The sequence below is a fragment of the Cyprinodon variegatus genome, unplaced genomic scaffold (assembly GCF_000732505.1).
Source record: "Cyprinodon variegatus isolate N-32 unplaced genomic scaffold, C_variegatus-1.0 Scaffold275, whole genome shotgun sequence".
Classification (NCBI taxonomy): domain Eukaryota; kingdom Metazoa; phylum Chordata; class Actinopteri; order Cyprinodontiformes; family Cyprinodontidae; genus Cyprinodon; species Cyprinodon variegatus.
In genome coordinates this window covers 964,413-986,274 of record NW_015150728.1, presented here as the reverse complement: position 1 = coordinate 986,274, position 21,862 = coordinate 964,413, and the positions used below count along the sequence as shown (strand labels likewise).

The window sequence follows — 21,862 nt, the reverse complement described above, 5'->3', positions numbered from 1 at the left end:
TTTTTTTTAAAAGAACAAAAATAAAACATAAATTAATCAAAATTTATGGGTTATCTGCAGAAATTTACTCCTCAGGGGCTTTTACTTTCCATAACCTGCAATGGTGTTAATACTCTGTCATAGTTTTTATGTGGTTACAGTTCAATGCAGCAATATATTCTAAAAAAACATATACAAAATCTATAGTGCAAAGCATAACAAAAAAAAAAACACTTCAGCCAGGAAAATCACATGCAATTATATCTATTCTGCTATAGTTTAGTCTGTTCTGCTAAATTCTCCATTGTCATATAATATTAATTGGTTTTCTGTAGGATTTAAAGATTTTCAGAAAAACTGAACCTTGCAAGGTGATTTGAGTGTCAGCACATTGGTTCATCCTGTTTCTAGTTTCTCTCAAGGTTTGAGAATCTCAAATATTCAAGAATGTGTGTGAACTCTCCAGATATAAAAGGACACAAGTTGGCACAAAGGGAAAGGAATGAAGAAGAGTGATGCTACGAAAGCAAAGCAAGGTCGACATTAATGCGTGAGGTATAAAGGAAATCACCTAATTCTATTACCTTAATCTGCTCTGTTGAATAATAATTTCCTTCATGTTTCAGTGGGTAATATTCAAATCTAAATGAGTCTAAATAATAAATGGGTTGAAGCAGAGACGGGCTTATTGCCTCCACTAATTGGGATGCCTCAGGTATTCACATAAGTGGAGATGATCATTGGCAGTGAAAGCTCTAGGGAGCATATACACACACCCACCCACACACGCACACAAGGATAAGTGAGAACGTTTATTGAGGAATGTGAGGGTTTGATAAAAATGACTCATCACTCCATCTTGCTTTGTATTAATTGTAATTTTTCAGTAATAATCTTTGACTCTTTGGCTTCTTGAGCTTTTAGGTGTTTTGAACCAATTTTAATTTTACAATCCATTTGTATCTATTGTAACTTTATGACCTCTACATTTTGTTTTTCTTAGTAAAATATTATAGTTAAAAAACACTGATTACCTAAAATGTGGTTATCTTGCATGATCAAAACAAAAACTGGATATAAGGTTAACTGAAACTGCAAAAAATCATAAAATTAGTTTGGTACCTTTTAGGTTATTTAAGACAAACAATACATATAGATCTACAGCGTAGAAGGAAACCACCTGTTCTTTATTTGGTTTTAATTACGTTTAAACTTCATCAGGTTATAGATGGATCATGATGGATGCATCTTTTCACAAAACCTAAAACCTGAGAATATTGTATGTAAAACTATTTACACCACATGATTCAGAAACAGGGCTGCTCCGGGGTGCAGTTTGTAGCACTGTTCCAGGTTAAATTCCCGTCCTGGGGTCTTTCTGTATGGTGTTTGCATGTTCTCCCCAAATATGCGTGGGTTCTCTCCAGGTACTCCCACTTCCTCCCCACAGTCCAAAAACATGAGTGCTAGATAATCTGTTTCTCTAAATTGTCCTTAGGTGTGTGTGTTTGCATTGATGTACGCCTCTCTGTTGCCCTGCGACAGACTGGCGATCTGTCCAGAATGTACCCTGCCTCTCGTGCATAGACTGCCGGAGATGGTGGCTGCACTGCGACGCTGACGGAATAAGCAGGAGAAGTTGGATGGATGATACAGAAACTCATCTCTAGCAGCAATAATTGAAGTTCCTGTACATCTATAAATATTTTACCTTATTGTAAGGACATTTTGCCCTGATCAAATGCCCATGTACATCACATCATGAATATGAACCATTTTATTTCAGAGCTATTGATTGATTGACTGATTAATTGATTAACTTTATTGCTCTCACAGAAGAGAAATGTACTTGTTACATTAGCTCAAATAGTCAAAAAGAAGAAGAAGGTGCCAAAGAAAGAAAATGTCTTTAGGGCTACAGCCCTAATGGCGAACACTTATTCTTTTCTGCTTTGGCTAAAAAAATCCTTTCTAATTAGGACATTTTGAATGCATCTCTTTTCACAACCATTTTTTGGTGTGTGATGTTGGTCGTTTTGTCTCGTTAAGCACTTATTCAGGAGTCGTCACGTGAGGCTGAAATGTGATTTTAACCGAGCTATTAGCAACCCATTTGTTTTCAGTGGAAATCTATATTACCGTAAATTGAAGCTAACACTGTTTCTGTAACATAAGAACGCTGAAAACGGTTTCCTTTGTTCAGAACATAATGGCCGTCAAATTTTGTCTATTTAGATTTCTCTATGCTTATAGCTTTCTGATGCCATTTCTGGAATGAAAAAGTCAAATTTTTATATGTTCAACCCAATTTACAATTCCTATATGATTTTGTACTTTCAGAGCTATTTTGATTCAGTTTTTATAGTACTAATATAGAACAGTATACATTTATAATGTATTCATTTTTTTGTTGCATACAAATTTATATAAATATGTATTTTTATACAAACTGTAAAACATCTATTTTTGCTAAGATGACCTCAGTTTAAACCTTTTAGGTCAGTGATGCATAAACAGTGGCGCCCTGCAAATATTTTCATCACAGCCTGTTTAAACAGGGCTGTTTTATCTATATGGAAAATATTAAATACTCAGAAAACATAAACCATAAACATTTTCATAAACATTAAACCTTGTTAGAGTTTCAGCCCTGGAGAAACTTAAAATATGTGTTATGAGATCTGATCAGCGTCCATCGCTGCTGGTAGGCTGTTTTGAGTCCCTTTGCACAGAATGTAAACAGGTAAATCCTCTCTGATCTTAATAAAGAGTGGTTTGTCTGACTATTTCAGAAACTGATGGAGAGCAAGACGAAAAAGCTTTTCCTGTTCTGCAGCACATAATTAGAGGAAAATGTCACCCAGGGTATAAAGGAAGAGTCACCCAGCAGACACGGATGTGACTCTGAACAATGTTTGTGCCGCTTAATGAGTGGGTGGCCACTCCAGCTAACATTTCTCTCATTTAACGACTTTTCTGTGATGCAGAAAATCTAACTAAAAATACATAGGCTTCTCTTAAATAGGCTAACTCCTTCATTTAAAGCTACTAAATCCAGTTTAACATGCTCAAGCTGCTGCTAGTTGAACACAGACGTGGCTGCTAATATAAGATGGACTGGCCTTTATTGGACATTTAAAAAAAAGTAGTTTCCAAAGTAAACTCCTTTTCATACTGTCAAATATTAAGTCAATATTAATATTAAGTCATAAGTCAAATATTTTAGCTCTATCAGGCGAGTTTCCATTCCTTCCTTTTTATTTTGAAGCTCTACTTTGAACTATCTAAATGTTAACAGTTCAAAGTGGAAATATATGCAATTTTTTAAATTGGCCTTAAGCTTTTGATTAGGAGTGTATAATAGGTGTAAACAAGATGATGTCCAGCCCTCAAAATGCTCAGGATGTGGATTGACAGAGTGGATCTCAGTGCCTGAGTTTAAGTAATTTTTACTTTTGTGGGAAGAATGTGATTATTTCAGTCTATATGACGCAGGGGGAGAGGCTGGTGGTGAATCTGTGTCCCATGATTGTTTTGTAGCTCCATCAAGCGGGCAACCAGTCCCATTAGTGGGATCCAATGGGTATACTTTGGGTATATTTTTTATGTATTTTTTTTACTTTTTTCAAGGCTGCACTTAAAAAAAAAAGTTCTTAACTAAACTGTTCTTAACTAAATTTATTTTTAACACTTTTACACTTGTGTATACGAAATAAATCAGTCTAAGTATAGTGGGATTAGCCTAGTTTTACTAAGACTACAGGTTACAGATATGTTTTGTAGAGAGAGGAGATGGCATTTAATGTTTAATTATTTAGTTATGTTTTGGGCCTTTGTATCGTTCAGTAGGTCCAGCCAGAGATCAAACATGTGGATGCCCAGATATCTGAAAGTCGTAAAGGTTTTCCCATGTGGCCCAGTCTGCTTTCTAAAATCTTCTGTCTTTTTGGTGTTTTGTTGAACAGCAGAGATGTACCCCATGTACTGTATCCCGTTTCCTTTGTATCTGAGATGAGCCTAACAGTGATTATGTCATCTGAATATTTGACGCTGGTCTTTTGGTGATACATTTTTATTTTTGTGCACAAATGTGAATAGACCCCTCAAGGCCCTATGAAGATCTCTGAAGCTGTTGAGAGAAACCCTGTACCCACAATAGTTAGAAAGCCGCTCAAAGAAGAAAATTACTCCATCTAATCTAAAAGCAATAATTAAGCGAGGTTACAAATTAAAAAAAGGTCTTATGAGCTAAAATAAGGGATGGCTTTGATAAACATTTTTTGATTTGGAGACAAAAAGGGGCAGCTGAGAACACCATCTGGATTGTTCGGACATCTCTGGTCTAGAGCATAGGGAGAGGGAAGCTGTGCGATACTTTGGATATAAAAGTGTTTTAGATTACGAACCCATCATGAAGATAACCTTTGGTTTCTTCTGTTCTTTGCAGTAACCTGTTGGAAGAAAAACAAAACAGTCATGTTTAAACATGGAATACAAACCAAGACAAATTGTATCATCGAGGCTGATGATCTCTCTAAATATGTCCATTCTGAAGCTTAAAATCAAGTCTGGACTCTTAAGCCATTCAGTAACAACCTCAAAGTCATTGTGAAGGTCACATTAGGGGATTAAGAAGTGCAGAGAATTGACCTTTGATAAAAATGTCAACCCCAGTACACGAAAGCTACAGATGGTATTCTACCAGATAGAACATGCTCAAAGAAACCACATTTTCTGTGGCTGAATATTTACAGAACCTGACAGGACTAACATGAAATTAACTTTGACTGAATTCAATTATAAGCCCTTTAACTATTTTGATATTAGGTCATTTCAAAGCAACACATATGCAACAGCTGAAACTTTAACAGTAATGAAGGACATGGGGTTATGGTAAAGCCGGGGCCTTTCTGAGATTACAAATTGACCCTTTGCATATATGGGGCCCACACTGATTGCAATCCTCTCCCTCGCAACCTGTCAAAGATTAAGTGGGCATTAAACAGGAATAGACAGGTGTGCAGGGTGCACTTCAGCAGAGTATAATACCATATGAATTCAGAAGAAAATCATAGAAATATATATATATATTTGACAGAATAAGACTGTCTTGTAGGAACATGTTGAGTAGAGGAGTAGCTGCTTATTACTCATGAAGTAAAGTTAATCCAGACTGATATAAACAATCTGTGTAAGTGAAGTTTTAACCTTTGAGGCAGGTCAGGTCTCTTTGGAAAAATGCTCATTTACATGGCTTTCTTTTACTACTTTATATTTGTATGTAAAATTGTCACTCAATTATTTTTATGCAATGATTTTCAGTGGCTAGTGCATAATGAAAAACTTTTAATTTAAAATGTCTTTCATTCTTTTGTCGTTTAATGCACTTTGGACTGACTTGCATTATGGATGGTGCTTTTACAGAGCTATTTATTTTCAGCCCTCTTATTTCTGTTATTAATATTCATTTAACTAAAAGTGCGGGGTTCAGCTGCTACACTGTAAAAAACAAAAAACAAAAAAAAAAACTGCCAAATTTACCCCAGAAAAGTGAAGGTAGCCTTTTGCACCTAGTTTGATTGAGTAAATTTACTCAAATTGTGTTATTAAAGTGTATCTTGTTGTAATAGCTACAATATGTAACACCAAGAGAAATTAGGTAAAATCTACCCAAACTAGCCAACAGGGCCGCACAATTAGTCTAAATGAAAATTACCACCTTTTTTTTAAACAGAAAAATGGGAACAATATTATTATGATATACAGTTAAACTTAAGGAACTAATGTTGAACATCGCACAATTTTCTTGTTACAAGGTTTTATTTTTCTAAATGGTTCTGTAAAGTTAATTCCTGGCACAGGTAGTAACTGCCTTTGAAAGCAAAAATCTTTGGATACATATCTTTCTGTTACATTTTGGTACCTTTAACAAAAAGGTAGGATTTACACATTTTAATCTAGTCAATTTGCAAATTATTCAGTAATTATTAGCAAAATAAGCATCCTGTTGACACAGAAGCTGGGAGATATGGAAGTGCTGATGTCTATGGGCATCCATCCGAGTAACAATGCCGATCAGAACCTGAGCAGATCTTCTATCTAAATTAACACTGCAGAGAACCAAAGGCAGAATGGGCTCACAACAGAAAACTTTTAACTGCCTGGTTTGGATTCTAGTTCACCAAGTTATTGTCGAAGACAACATTTGTCCTGATGTAGCCTAATCCTTTGGACTGGATAGATCTTTATCAATCACCACCCTATGAACTCAGCTGGTAAACTGTTTTTTTTGTTTGTTTGTTTTTTCTTTTTAATAAATCTACTATCCTACTAACTTCAGTGTTTTGGCAGTTTTTTGGCTGTATTATGACTAAATGTTACTTATACCGGTTTCTACATATATCTAATATTGCAACAGAAGCATGGAGAGAACAATAAGAGAAGTAAATCATCTTTTTCAAATCCTTTAAATAGCTCATTTATCTCTTTAACATTGAAACTATTTGCAGGTATCAGTGTTTCTTTCTTTAAAAAAATCCGTAAAAGTTTTTTGTATTCATAAAAGATTATTTTCTTTATCCATGTAAATCAGGTGAAAACAAGAAGGGGAATTAACAGAATCCGTCAATTCTTCTTACATTAGTATTTTTCTAACTTTTTAATAAAATATTTTCTTTTCATTGAGAAAACCATCTCTTTATAAGTAGTTGTAGGATTTAAAAAAAAACACACCGATTTTTGATTATGTGGATGGTTTCAATATATGCTCATAAAAATAATTATTATTAATAAATTCAGGCCAGGTTTGATCAAATTACTAGTTGATTTAACAGAGTCAGTTTAAACTTAAATTTAGGAATGAAACAAGATTACAGCCTCGGTGCATCATGTATATGCAAACCTTTAACCACCATAAAGCATACATTCAGAGCTTTCTGTCCTTTCAGTTTGTTAGGAAGATGAAAGGACATCATGTCTCACTCACATTCAACAGTAAATCAACCCACAACTTTCCCTAGATATTAGCCTGTCAATAATGTTGATGCAGTGAAAACAAACCCACACTCACATAAGCTACAGAGGTCCATTCAAGGATCTGGTCAATAATGCTAAATCTACATGACATTTAAAGTATCTCCAGGGAACAGGGTGTTTCTGGTGAAATCAGCAGCTGGGATATGAGCTTATCTAATGAACTTACCTTCTGTGGCTCCTTCAGCATACCCAATATTGTCCTCCTCATCAGCCTATAGAAAAAAGAAGAGAATATGTTAACAGTTGACCGTGAATTCAATTTCCTTTAAAAATCCAGACAGCCTTGTTAAAAAAAAAAAAAAAAAAAAAAGTTTAAATGCTGATTGGTGTCTGCATTCAACTTTAATTGTGAATTGTTTTATTCATATCCATTATCATGATTTATGTATAACTGTATCTTGTTTTTAAACTATTCATCATTTTCTTGTTTTGGGATGGCCTCTCTACTGCCTGTTAAAACCTCCTTAAAGATGGATAAGTTCAGCTCCCTTTGTCATTGACTCTCCATGTGAGCTAGCTCTCATGGTTTCTACTAATCTGCACCTGATTGGTTGACCGACTGAGTTCTGAAAGTTAACTCTATTGCAAATCCTTTATTGAACTCAACAGACATTAAAAAACATCCCTCTGGACTACTTGTCAGCTGCATTGCTTTTTTACTTAATTAGAAGCACCAGCCATAGTTATTCACTGCAATGTTATACAATTAATCCCTTTCTTTAAAACAAAAAAAAATCTAATGAAAAATTAAATGCATCCTTGTGATTTGTTGCCATGGCAACAAAAACCCCTTTGCACTACCCACTAAGCATTAACCGTATACCTTTAAAGCAGTTAGCACATTTATATATATATGTCTGTAAAGCAATGAAAGCCCAGATTGCATTAAAGTACCACAGTAATGCCAGAAAGGACAGTGGAATCATTTGATAACTGAACAACACACAGGCCTTTATATAACCTCTGTAAATTTTAAGATCTGAAGTTGAGATTGTGAAACTCGGTGAAACTACCTGTAAATAAAGGTTACACAAAATAATAATAAATCATAAACATTGTGATCGTGTGTTTATAAGCTATGAATTGTTGTTCTGGTAAGCTGTTAACAATTGTCCAAACAGGGTCTCTGTTGTAAATGAGAACTTGTTTCTCAGTGAAAAAACTTGGTTAAATAAAGGTTTGATTAAAATAAAAACGTTTTCTTAGCCCAACTCAGGACATTTTTTTTAAACTATGTCCCACTTAGTATTGTTGTACAATTGCAATGCAAAGTTCAGACCACAAAGATATTCTGAGGTCTAAACAAAAGTCTGTTGAGGAATCTGCAGCCAGTGGAAGAGCCAGTTTTCAGCTGCTGTACTAGAATCAAATGTCTGCAGAGAGCCAGGGCAGGTCTGGGTGTAATGGCAAAAGGTCGAACTTCAAGTCAAGCAATTTGTTGTTTTCTACTGTGCAGCATTCTAGTTCTGGCGACGTTTACTGAATACATTTATGATGCTCCTTTTGGTTTCATAGAGTAAAACTTTTAAGATCAGGTATATAACATCAAGTAATTTCCTTTCATCCTTTAATATCAATAGATTTCATATTTGGTCTCTGCAGTAACAGCTGCAGAACTCTGGGAATATTTTTAGGAAGCCAAAATGTGGTATATAATGTTCAATGGAAAGTTGTTGGGACTTTATTTAGTTTAAACTTCTTTATACAAGCATGTCTATCTGTAGGGCCATGTCAATCTAAACAAAAACTGTTTCATTTAATTTGGCATATTTTCTAGTTCATAATTCCCTCCTTTTTGTGAAAATCTGTAACCTTTCGAGGTTTTTCTCTGCTTATTTCTGAGCGGTGTTATTGTTTTCGAATAAGTAAACAGAAATACATTTCTTTTTTACTTGTCTTTTTTTGCTGTCATACAGCCCCAAGCAGTTAAAACACATCAATTTAAAAGATATTTTTTTATCTCCTGTAATTGCACTGCCTATAATCATGAATCTGCTCCTATTTCTTCCTCATTAATCACTCTTTTGGATATTAGAAAGGAGGAAGAACCTTGATGACAAATCTTGCATTTGCAAAATAATTTATTTCATAACCCAATCCTTTCTATGAAAAACAGCTTTCAAAACTCAACAAACCTTTGAGTTTGATATGACTTATGTAATAATATAACTGGTAATTTTATAAGCCACAAAAAAAAAAATGCCTCATGGGTAATTGCTGAGTAATTTCTGTTCAGCTATTGAAAAATAAAGATTCAAAGACATCCGACTGTGAGCTCTGACAGTCCTGAGATGTTTTTGTTATTGCTGTGGGTCTGTTGGCATTTTAAACTGTGCAGATTTAATCGTGCAGCGCATTTACAAAAATCTGAAACAAACATCTATTGTCTTCACTCCGAACAATTCAGCATGGGCTTTCACCTCCTTTTCTTTCACATCCCACTGCAATGCATTTCGATCTCCGAAAGAAACCATTAACAGCTAAAAAAATAGCAAGCCTCATGCATTGAATGTTGCGTAAGTTCACTGTCTGGCAGCTACGTGCAGAAAAGCAAATAAAATTGATACATTCTCTATTATCAGTCTAAAATACCTCCAAACAATAGGTTAATCTCTTTTTCTCAAACTGAGCCGCACAGCAGACAAAATAGATGCTTTACAGCAATAGGCAATACAGCTGATTTAAAAAAAATTGACTCAGTCCTCCTTTCTAACACGACTCCCTAAGGATTTATCTGCATATCTGTAGATGGGAGGTAATTAAAAGCTGCTCTTCCAACATGAATGACTCGGATTGCTCCAACACCTACAGTGTTTTCATTAAACTGGGTCCTCTAACAGTTATGCCAATTTTATCAGGGCAAAAACTAAACCTGTTTGATATTCTTTAGAAACCAAATCCAAGGAGATGGGTCAGGGGGAAATAATTAACCATTTTTTCCTGCTCTAACACAGAAGGCAGATTCTTTGATGTTCTGAAAGTTAGAAAACAAATATGTGCAATCTTCTGTTTAAAATTAACCAGAGAGATCTACTAATAATGACTAACCAGCAATAAGGTTATTCAAAAACCATTGGTTACTTGTTAGCAATTAGAACTGCAACTTCATGCTTTTTTTTTTGCTTCAGTTTGCTCTTAACTGGGTAAATATTGTACGTAAGCTCGTTAAAACACATCAGTTTTTAGGGGTATACTGGTTTCTTGATTATTCTTCTCCATTGATATTTTGATTTTGTTTTTTATATTCATATTTGCATAACAATTCCCCGTCATCTAGTCTTTCCCTGCATGTTTTATTGTTTTGCTGTAAGATTGTTCACATTTTCTTAACTACTTGTCTGCATGGTAGCACAAGTGTTAAATTAGCTTCCTCACAGTGAGAAGGACCAGTGGAGTTTGCATGTCGTGTCTATGCATGAATCTTAGTTTTGTCTCCCACCACAGTCCAAAACGAAACAGACTTAAGGCCAATATATGCTTCTGACGCATAGCCTTTGCAACCGTCAAATCTGTCTCTGTGCACGACCACGCCCAACACGCAGAGGTTCGGCAACCATTGTCGCCTACCACAAAAATATACTGACTACGCGTCGGACGATCGCAAACCCGCACAGGCCTTAAGCGGAATTGCGCCCACAAAAACGAGCTGTGATTGGTCCTTGGTATGCCTTTCTGGCTGTCTGTGTGGTCGTCCATCTTGATTCGGTGTCAGGGCGCGCCATTTTTTAAAACCGAGGAACAACTACAATGGACCACTGTGACAAAAGGTTAATCGAGGACGTTTGGAAGTACAACCTCTTGTACGAAGCCTGAGACAAAAATTTATAAAGATTCCAAGGTCTCTGCCAGAACAAAGTGCTCGTGACCATCCGCCAAAGTTCTCATGAGTTCTCGAATAGGCCCCCGTTGCGCTTTGGCGGTAAACTGCTGTGCATCCCTAGAAATTCCAGATCGACGGTGCAGAAGCACACCATCAAAACTGGTTCGTGACCAGACGCAAGCGACATTTGATGTGTGCGGATGCAGAAGTCTAATCTGCTCTTTAACTGGCTGCTTCTTTCCTCACTGCCAGAGTTCCTATATGCTAATAGAGGCCAGGATGTACGACTGCTTGTCACACCATATTCACACCATAAAGATGAAGCAGTAGAACTTTCACTCAAACAACTAATTAAATGCAAAAACTGACAGTGAAGGTTTTTCAGATCTATAGTCTAAAAGAGGCGGAAGAGGTCATATCAGGAAAAAAGCCTACAGATTAAACTTGATAAAATTATCCTCTCAACTGAAACAAGAAGGTGAACAAAAAGTTAGGCGACATATCTAATCATTTAACGCTGAAATTTTTGATTTCACATTTAGATTAGATTAAGATATTTATTTCTATTAACTTAGAAATAAATATAACAGTCATCTATAGAGGTATAGATTGAACATTTATATTTATTTTACCACTAAATGCAAATATAATGTATACATATAAAACAACTCTACTATTGTACTGTATACATTTATGTATATTGTGAATATGTATTATATAAAGATAAAACAGCCCTACTATAATATATGACTTTATGTATAATGTGAATATGTCTTATATAAAAATAAAACTGCCCTTTGTCATTATTTTATTTATTATTTTATTTATTAATCTCATTCTAAACTGCCGCTACAGAACATTGAATTGTCTTTTTACTGAAAAGTGCTATATAAAATAAATTTGCTTTACCTTTTTTTTTTTAACCATTTGCTTTACAGTCATAAATTATTTTTATTTTTGCTCTCCTTCATTTTTTGTTTTCTTGGGTCTTGATAAGATTGTTTATGTTTATAATTCAATAAGATGGAGTCAGTGCTTTGACTGTTTAGGTTGTGATTTCAACATTTGGATGATTGTTGCTGTGATGTCCAAGAGAAGCTAGGAGTTGGGGGAAAAAAGTGGAGCCTTTTAGGGAGAAGCAAAGCTGAGTGTTGTTGGTGATAAATAAATGGTGCCAGTGTGGAGGAGTGCTGGGTGCCAGTAACAAGCCAGCTTGTCATGTGGGTACACCAACTGGTGTGATGAGTCAGAGACAGAAACACATGCACGGCACAGAGCACTCCCACATGATGGAGATGAAATATGCAAGAATGAATGCCAAAGTGAGACGCACAGATCAGTTCATTTCTGTGGAGCAGATACAGCATGTAAACGATGCAATCACTAACTCCAAGATTTACTCAAGCATTTTAAAAAAACATCAACCCTTCAGTTTCTGTCCACAATAAGTATAAAAATTCACATAAAGCGGCTTTTATTTTCTTGGCTTCAATCATATTCTGTTTTGTCTATTTCATAACAGCTTCTGTTGTACATTTCAATTAAATAATGCTGAGGAAATAAAAAACTAATTGAAAATTAGCATGTACCTTTTAGCTGATCAAATTCATGGTATGGTATATTTACAATGTTTTTAGGCTTGTTTGATGTTCTATTTTCGTTCTGTTTGGATATATTGAGCAACAGTAGCCCCTTTCTTCATTGCCACTCAAAAGGCAATGGTTTGAAAACCTGGGTACAAAGTTTACCTCGGTAAATTCTCCTTCCTAGGGCTTTACTTTCCTCGGACCTCCAAAGACTTAGTACTTTATAGTCTTTTAAGGGTGAGTTGTGTACAGTAGTGTTTTATTCCACCAGTGGTTTGCTGAAGTATAAGAGCCCTGGGTCTTCAGGACAGGCCGGAGTGGGATGCTTACTAGCCAGCCTGTGAAGTTGGGGGGGGGGTCTGGCTGATTGCAGCTGTGAAGTTGGCCAATCAGTCAGTCAGTCAGTCGTTACACGTTATTTTAAGTAATCTAAAGATATTTTAATCAGGAAAGTACACCTTAAAACTTCGAGTAATTAGTTAATCAAGATAATGACTGTACGTTAAAATATGTTTTAGAGTGGTGGAATCCCTATAGTAGACCAGTCCTGCTATGATATGATGAAAAACTTTTATTATTCTTTGTGAAAACAAAAAATATACATTCTTAGACTAATTTTTCATGTAAACTTAATTTAGTAAAGTATGTGCATGTGTAAATACACATTTTAATTTTTATTTGTTATGGTTCTATGCTGACGGCGCTTCAAAAAAGATCACAAAGAGGTTGGACCAAAGAAGATTCACATCACAGCAGGGCCTGGTCAAAGTCCAGACCTAAATCAAATTTAGAACCCGGGCCTTGAACATTTTTTCCTTTCGTTTGACAAATCAGAAAAAGCAAGTTATCAAACTGCCATTTCCTTTTCATCACTCAGGTTTTATTCAATAAATAAATGTGTGAGTATTTGCAATCTTATCTTGTTTACAAAGGAAGTTTCTCTATTTTGCCATAATAGTTTTTATCTGGAAATTAATCAAGGTGCGGGAGGTTCATATCACTAAAGAGAAGGCACAAATTAATTACTTTTTGTTTACTTTCTTTGCTTGAAAACTGACCCAGTGTAAATGCTGCTACAAACAAATCCACATTGCAGGTTTATTATAAATGAGAGAAGGCGTCTTTATGTGGTTGATGGATTTTTTTTATTGCTCATTGTTTGTCTCCGGAGGCTGAGCTGACGGGACAAAGCCTGTGGTTAAAAGCATTTCAGCAGCTGAATGAATCTGATGCAGACATAAGCTCTGGTTGTGAACATCATAACTCTTCATCCCTGGTTTTATGAATGAAACTTTGGTGTTAATAATATTGCCGTGGTGCTTTTACCGTAGTTTCTTCTTAATTAGTCAAGCAAAGACTTAAAGCATTTGGGATCTATTCTTTGAGGTATGAAATGCATATAGTAGCCTAATGCAACCCTGCTAGTTTCCTGCTCATATGAATGACCATATGAGAGGTTTAAAACTGTTTCACAGCCTTTTTTTTTTTTTTAGACAAAGCTTGCAAACTTCAGTATCTTATAGCTTCTTATCAATATTACGTAAAGGTCGTTTTAATAGAGTACAAAATAAGTTCAGAAAGAATCCAGCTTCTTTCGTTATTAGTCACAGCGATGACAGGATGAGATGCAAGAAACATAAGCTTATTTAGCGGACTGGGAGATAATATACCACTGTGTTTAACAAAATCTTAAGCATAAATAATGCCATTCAAAAGCTTCCAGACACCTTCAGTGTTTCTTAATTTCTTTCAGGTGAAATAATAATCATGCTTTAATCTTGTTATATTTTTTCTCCATTTTTGTGAAGCCATTTTTTTATGTCTTATTTGTGAAAGGTACTTAAATGGTAATCTTTACTTAAGTGCATAAAGCTGGGTGAGACCGGTAAAAGATTTGCAGCTTTCCTGGCAATAAAAGCTGGTAGGAGGAGTATGAATATTTTAGCTTGGTGTTATTACTGCCCAGGAATAGAGAGAATGTCCTCCATAGGTGGTCTTTCATCTGAAGAGGTGGTTAGTTGGGAAGAATTTCTAAAGGACTTCCAGGAAATTGGACACCACACATCAGAAACAGCTATTCTCTCAAATTCTCTTTGATCAGAACAATTAAAAGATCCATCTCCACTTCATATCAGAGGTCACAAATGCTGGCTGATGGGACAGTGTGGCATCCTCATCCCAATTTACAGGAAGCAGCGCCTCCCCCGCAGAGCAGAGAGAGTTTACACAGGGACATCACTGCCTTCTGTGAGTTGTTTATTTGCCCTCTTCTCACCATTGAGCCTCTCTGTTTTATCCCTACAAGGATTAGGCCTACTGACTTATAGTATGAATAGAGCAGGCTTAGGCCAGACTTTAAACATGTCTGATAATGAGTAGATGACATCATTTAATCATTGATCAGTCTCATTCAAAGGTCAACTTATTCTGGCTCCACAAAAGACGTCAACCCGTAGTGAATCCCCAGAGGCACACTCAGGACGTTGGCTCTTAAGTAACAAAGCACCTGGCTCTGTGATCAACTTAATGACAAAATGTCAGACTGTTCTTTTGGTTTTCCGACAAAAGTAGAGCAGGCTTTAAGGTTTATTTCACCCCTTCATAAACAGATCATAGAGAAACTCTATATTGCTAAAATTATTTGCCCACGCAAAATATGAAATAAGGGGTTCCAATCACTAACGTGGCCTCACGTGTATAAAATAGAGCATCTAAGCATGCAGGCTGTTTCTATAAACATCTGCAAAAGAATGAGTCGTTCTCAGGAGTCGGTTGATTTCCAGGGTGCCATTGTTATAGGGTGCCACCTGTGCGAAGTCCTGGTGTGAAATTTTCTCGCTTTTACTGTAGATTTTTTATTGTCAATTGTATTTGAAATAACATGATATAAAACTGGAGGTGACTGGGAGCCACAGAAACTCAGCCATTAAGTGGAAGGTTATGTAAACTGATGGAGTGGGAGCAGCGCATGATGACGAGATGTTTACATGGAGGTCACCATGTTTTTATGCAGATTGAAAACCTTAAGACGTACACATGGCCTTCAGATTAACACAAAAACAGTTTGCAGAGAACCATATGAAAGGGTTCATATTGCTAAGAAGCTGCATTAGAGCCATACATCACCAAGTGCAACACAAAGCAACTGATGCACTGGTGTAAATCACAAGGCCAGTTCTACAGTAAATTTATTAGGGGGGCAGGGTTTAGTGTTTTATTCATGGGAGTGCAGTGTAAAAGAACAGAGCAATAGCCATTGTTAAGGGAGCATAAGCAAAATTTTAACCACTTGGTGTGGCTGTTGAGAACTGTCAATAGACCGAAACATGTTTGACAAGCTGACGCCTTTTGCCATCTCCATCCCAGTAGCATATCCCTAGTGGCAAAGGTTAAATACACAGCATCAACTTTTAAGGAGCTTGTCTAGTAAAGACGCAAGTAACCCATAACTTTAGAAAGCTGTTAGCAGGAGAACTTCTGGTGCTTCTACACCTACACATGGAGGTGCTAAGCCATGAGTAATAGCTACCCACATGGAAGTACATGCAGGGTGGCTGGCCCGGCTTGTAAACATGAGACTAGGGAACGTAGAAAGATGGGGTCTGATGTCACACCAAATTGTTAGTTTTTCAATCTAATGCCAGTGCCGTGCCAAGGTAGTTATCTCCGCCAAAATTTGTATTTCTTCCCTGGGAGAATGAAGCTGATGGAGTTCCCTCTGCCATAATTCCATAACTGTAGTACAAAATACAGCAATTGTAAGTCAATATAAAAAAAAAATACAAATTTAAGCTCTAAATATGACAAAGGATAAAGTAATGTTTTTACTGGGTGTAGCCCGTGGGTCGGCAACCCAAACTGCTCAAAGAGCCACATTGGACCAAAGAAACAAAAAACAAATCTGTCTGAAATCTCAAAAATGTAAAGGTCTTCTATAAGCCTTGTATGGCAACACGGGCTCTAAGTGTATTAGCCACAATAAAAAAGGACTACGTGGGCTTAAATATATAATAAGCATTCATGACTAAATGTTTATCCTGGAGCAAATGTCACATAGTAGCATGAGGTGAGGGAATTCCACGTTTTCACTGTGTGGAATTCACTGTGCCCCGCTTCACCGCGCGGTTCAGGTTTTGTTGTTTATTGATGAAATTATAGAAACACAATAAAGAAATCTATCTATGGTGGGCATGCTTCTGTTGGTAGGAGTTGATTGAGTCATGATGAACCATCCATCTGAGCAGTGCTCTCTAAACCCGAAATCTCACATCCTCCTCACCAGCGTTCCTTTTTTTATTTTTATTTTGAGGATTTTGGGGAAAAAAATGGAAGAAAGTTTACATACATGCATCAGAGCGATATCTTTTCGATCTGTGAACAGTTTTCCATGCTTCCAACAGAACTATGGAGTTTGGAGATGCAATCAACTTCTTCTGTCCTCTAATTTATCCAGAAGTTCTGCAATCACACTTTTTCTCTCACTCCCAACTTTAAGATCGGCTGCATATTTAGCATGCCTTCCCTGGAAATGCCTTTCCAAATTTCTCTTTTTGTTACTTGACAACTTGTTACTTAACAACTTCTCATTACAAAGCAAAAATGCAGATAATCCTTCCACATTGGTAATGAAAGCAAATGATTCGGTCAGTTCATCTTTGAATCCTCTGTTGTCATCAGCTAGCATCCTTTTTTTCCCTTTGGGATCTCTGGCCCGAGACGCACCTACCGCTACGTTTGCCTGGCACCACACCGCGCTGAAAGGTGTGTTGCAGGCTATGACCACTGATCATTGATAATTAAGAACGACAACATCAGAGGGACTTACATCTGCTTATTGGCCAAATTAATGTTGTTATTAGAAGTGCCATATTAAGAGTTGTTGGAGAGGGTGAATGCTAACTAATCTATTTGCATTATTTTTTATGGTCTAAAGAAGAGAAGCATGAGCAAAAAACAGCTATAGAATCATCACAATACTTCAGAAAATCAGAGCAATAACCATGGAATTGTTAATAAATGGGTACCCTATGCACCTTTTTCTTCCTTTTGCACATTCTTCTTCTTTGACTATTTGAGCAACATGACAAGTAAATTTCTCCACAGTGAGATCAATAAAGTCAATCAATAAATTAAGGAATAGAGTTTTAGTAAGAGGAGCAGTGCTCCCCATTAGAATATTAAAAAGGAGCGCTTGTACCTTTTGGATTTCTTAATCAATTCCTGTCATGGTGAGCCTGTACGTTTTGTTCTAATGGAAGCAAACCATGACATGGAGCATCGGCCAGCAGGAAACAGCTGCATCTTCAGGTTATCCATCAGTCACAAACCAATGAGCTTGTTTATACCAGTTCTTTGATTTTAGCAAATAATAGCACTGATAAGTAATGTTGGCATTAAAAAAAAAAAAAAAAAAAAAAAACATTTTTGTTTGTTTATTTTTTGTGTGTATGGGGTGCATTTTAATGCAGTATACATTAAACCAGTCCATCTAAGCATTTATTATTTTAATGGTGAACTATTATAAATTCTTTACTAACTTAAGAGTCTACAAACTGTAGTTAAAAGCCTTCAGCTGATCCAAAATGCTAATGAAACTTAAAAAAGATTATATATAACCTGTTTTAGCTTCCCTTCAGTGGTTTTCTGTTAAATCCAGAGTAAAAGTTTTAATTCTCCTTCTGACATATAAAGCCCTTAACAACCAAGCTCCATTGTAAATCAGATCTAATTGTACCTTATGTTTGTAGGACTCACTCCTCCTCGAAGATTTAGTGATAGCAGACATTCACTTTTATTTTTTCATTGACTCTGCAACAATCCCTCACACTGAGCGGAGCAAAAACTCACTATTAACAGGAAAATTCCTCCACCAGAAACAGCTGTATTGTACAGTATGAGGCCTTCTGCACTGGAAAATAATCGAAATCTAGATGAGTATTTTTTTTTCTTTGCCAATGGAACTTGACAATTTATCTTTAAGATAAGAAAAAAAGAATTGCATTGTCTTATTTCAAGTGCTTATTATCTAATTTTCTTATTTTAGGAGTAAAAATACTGATTCCATTGGCAGATCATCTTATTTACCTACTAAAATTAAGGGTAAATACACTTAATCTAATAAATGTTGACTTACTTCTAGATCATTTTTGCAGTGTTCCAAGGCCGTCTGGGGAATCCAGACATAAGCAGACACACTAAAGGAACATAGAAGCTGATCTATAAATATGTTCTGATAGAGAAGGTAATGAATAATAATAAAGATTGCATATATCTCACACAGTGGTGATGTAAATAACATAATTTGCAGCTTTTGTAGTTACTGTGAATGCACTATGATCTTCCTGAAAAAAGAAGAAAGCAAAAGATGTTTGTTTTTTTCAATTTTTTTGGCTAAAATACAAAGCTTTGAGATAGGAAAGCATTCTTTAACATCCCAGGATAACCATCTAATAATAATGGGGAAAGAACAAACGCAGCCTTACCTATGATCATTAAATCTCAGGTCTTAAAATTCATTCTCACACTCACACTTCAGCTATAGTTGTCAATATTTGGGTTATCTGGTCTGGATTTATTGAGACGGTTGCTTTCAAGCATTTTCTGACTGGATTTGAACTGTGAGTGAACTCTTGTCTGCAGATCTCTCTGCAGATGTTCATTGAGTTTTAAGTCTGTGTTTTACCAGATGGATTAAGGTCACTGGTGCGTGAAAAGGTGAACAGCAGTCATCTCCATGTAGAGCTGGGTTTTCCATTTTTAAAAAGAAAACGACCAACCTTTCTATTTCCAGCTGCATTCACTACTTCATTCATTCCCTATCGGAGTTTAATGAATTTGATGCTACTGCTGTACCTCAGACAAAAGAGGACAGAAAACTCCAATATACTGGGAGGGATATGCAAATAAAGATTTACCCAATAAAAAAATGAACATGGTTTAAAGTGGAATTTGATTCAGATTTAAAAATAGTTCAAGGTAAATCATCAGATTATAATTTTTGATATAAAATGAAGGAATATGACTTTTTTGATTGACGACATTACCAAACAACACAGCTTTAAGCATAATAATCAATGACTGGAAAATTTTAAGACCTCACAAAGTTAATGATCTCCTTTAATATAGTATACTATCATGATATTAAGGTTCTGTCACATTTTAGTGTTTTTAATTATTTTTTTTTTTTTTATATCTTGACACATTCCTGTGTTGGTTTACATTTTATTAGTTGTGGTACATTCTTTTATGCATCTTGTTCCCTCACAGCTGCTACAACTTTCCATCCATTACTCATTCATAAAGTAACACTTAAATTATGTATTCATTCAATGTTTATATTGAAAGAATGATACATAATGACAACAAAGGGCCTTCAATTATGAGTGTTATTTTTATTGAAAGATGCATGTTAAAACAAAACTAGCAAGAAGATCAATCAGTTGCAGAAACTTTAAGAAAACCCTCTTATTGAATTGTAAAGACAGCAAATGTTTTGTGCGGTTGGTTATATTGAACTACTCTGAATATCTGAGTGAAAAAGGTCAGTGAACTGAAAAAGTTGATCAGCGACGGGAGACCGCATGAAGAACAGCAGAATACGACGGGCTGTTAAGCTAAAATACTTTAAAATGGAGACCAAATCCAGAAAAACAAAATTAATTTAAAATGTCTTAAAGAAAAGGCTGAATCAATGTGAAGGCTGGCCTTTGGTAAGAAGTGGTCAGTCAACATTAACTGCAGCAGCAAGAACAATGGTTTGAGGTCATTAAGGGAAGTTCATATCTCCCCAAAGCAGCTGCTGTCTTTTTCATATAGTTCCTGTTGAAAGCATCACCTCTCAACACGTCTTAGTGAGGTTAACAAGCTGCACCACAACTGGCAGGAAGACACTATAGAGAGGAAGAAAGTCAGCTCAGGACATTAAAACACCAAGACGCTGCTTCTCTCACTGTTGGACCTTTATTACATCCGATGACTGAGAATGCCAACGATAATCGTGGAGACTGCCTCATCCAGAACTTAATCTGTTTGAGATGCTGCTGCCAGGAAGGGATTATAGATAAATTTTTACATTTAATGTATCTATCCTAAAAACTGCCTTTAAAAGAATATAACTGCAATCAGGAACACCATATATGGTAACTTTATTTAGCTGCGCATGTCTAACATTTCAAAAGTTCCTGCATTTTGCATGTTAAGTGTTTAAGTTATGGACAATGATTCTATGATTAAATGCTTGAGAGCGTGAAAGGAACTTCCTCCAGAGGGTTACTTTGCATTGCCATAAGCTGCTGGCCAAGTTTTTTTAATGTTTAATGCTTAAAACCTTCACCCATTCACGCACACACTTACAATGGTGGCAAACTATATTGCAGCTACAGCTGCCCTGGGACTCACTGACAGAAGCAAGGCTGCAGAACAGAGGAGACACTGGGACCATCAGTGGGCCATGCAGGTGAGGGGTCTTACCCAAGGGCAAAATGACACTGAAAGCCGGCGCTTGAAGCTACAACCCTTCGGTTGCAGGGCAAACTCCTACATCCGACGCCACTGTCACCCCATACTCCAATAGCGTGTTGTAACTGATGCGTGTGAGTGAAAAGTGTGTCCCAATTGCTCCACCTCCTATGCACCCTTCAGCAATACTTCAGTCAAGCACATACCTAAGTGGATTTCATTGAAGTTTATTACCCATAATCTATGACTGCATTTGACGCTTTGAGCAAAAAGGTGGAAATAATAGCGATGATCCATCTCTTTTTCCTTGCAATGTGATTATTTTAGCACCCAGACCTCTCTATCATTCATCTACTTTCAAAAGCAGATCCATGCATTTACAAAAATATCTACCCATAATTCTTCTACACATGCTTTCTGTTTTATGGAACCCCTAGGTCACATTTTACAACAGTAACTTTCGTAAAGGATAGGTACAGTAAAAGAACAGTGTTTGTTAAATATTTACAAAATTGATGCTTTTCTTTTCAACATTCAACCAACCAAAGTATACATTAACTTAGATCTACTAAATGACAATATAATAGAATTTACTTAGCAATACCTCAGCCCTTAATTAATTTAATTAAATACAATGTTTTTATCTTAAATTCACATTGTCCTCACCAATATTGAATATGAATGATTAAAACATATATTTGACAATGCATATAACATTTATCAATTAATCAGTCACTAAAAAACAGTCTCTACAATTATTATTAAAGAAAGAGGATCTCATATGGAAACACCACATTTAGTTATCCTTAACATTACCCAATTTAAACGTGCTGAATGGCCCATTCCTCTAAGGTTAATAAAACACTCAAATACCCTACCAAATATACCTTGATACTGAATTATATATATACATATACACATATATACATATATATATACATATATATACATATATACACACATATATACATATATACACACATAT

At 35.9% G+C, this 21,862-nt stretch overlaps 1 protein-coding gene across 1 annotated transcript in view; it reads right to left on the bottom strand.

Annotated features, from left to right (window-relative positions):
- Positions 1 to 4,336: 4,336 nt before the first annotated feature.
- Positions 4,337 to 21,862, bottom strand: part of ak5 (adenylate kinase 5) — a 99,626-nt gene continuing 82,100 nt past the window's right edge. The window contains exons 9-10 of the mRNA XM_015383069.1: positions 7,181 to 7,226; positions 4,337 to 4,430 (exon numbers count right to left, since the gene is read on the bottom strand). Coding sequence (XP_015238555.1) covers positions 4,378 to 4,430; positions 7,181 to 7,226 — 99 coding nt within the window. The 3' untranslated portion in view covers positions 4,337 to 4,377. The remainder of the gene's footprint in view (positions 4,431 to 7,180; positions 7,227 to 21,862) is intronic.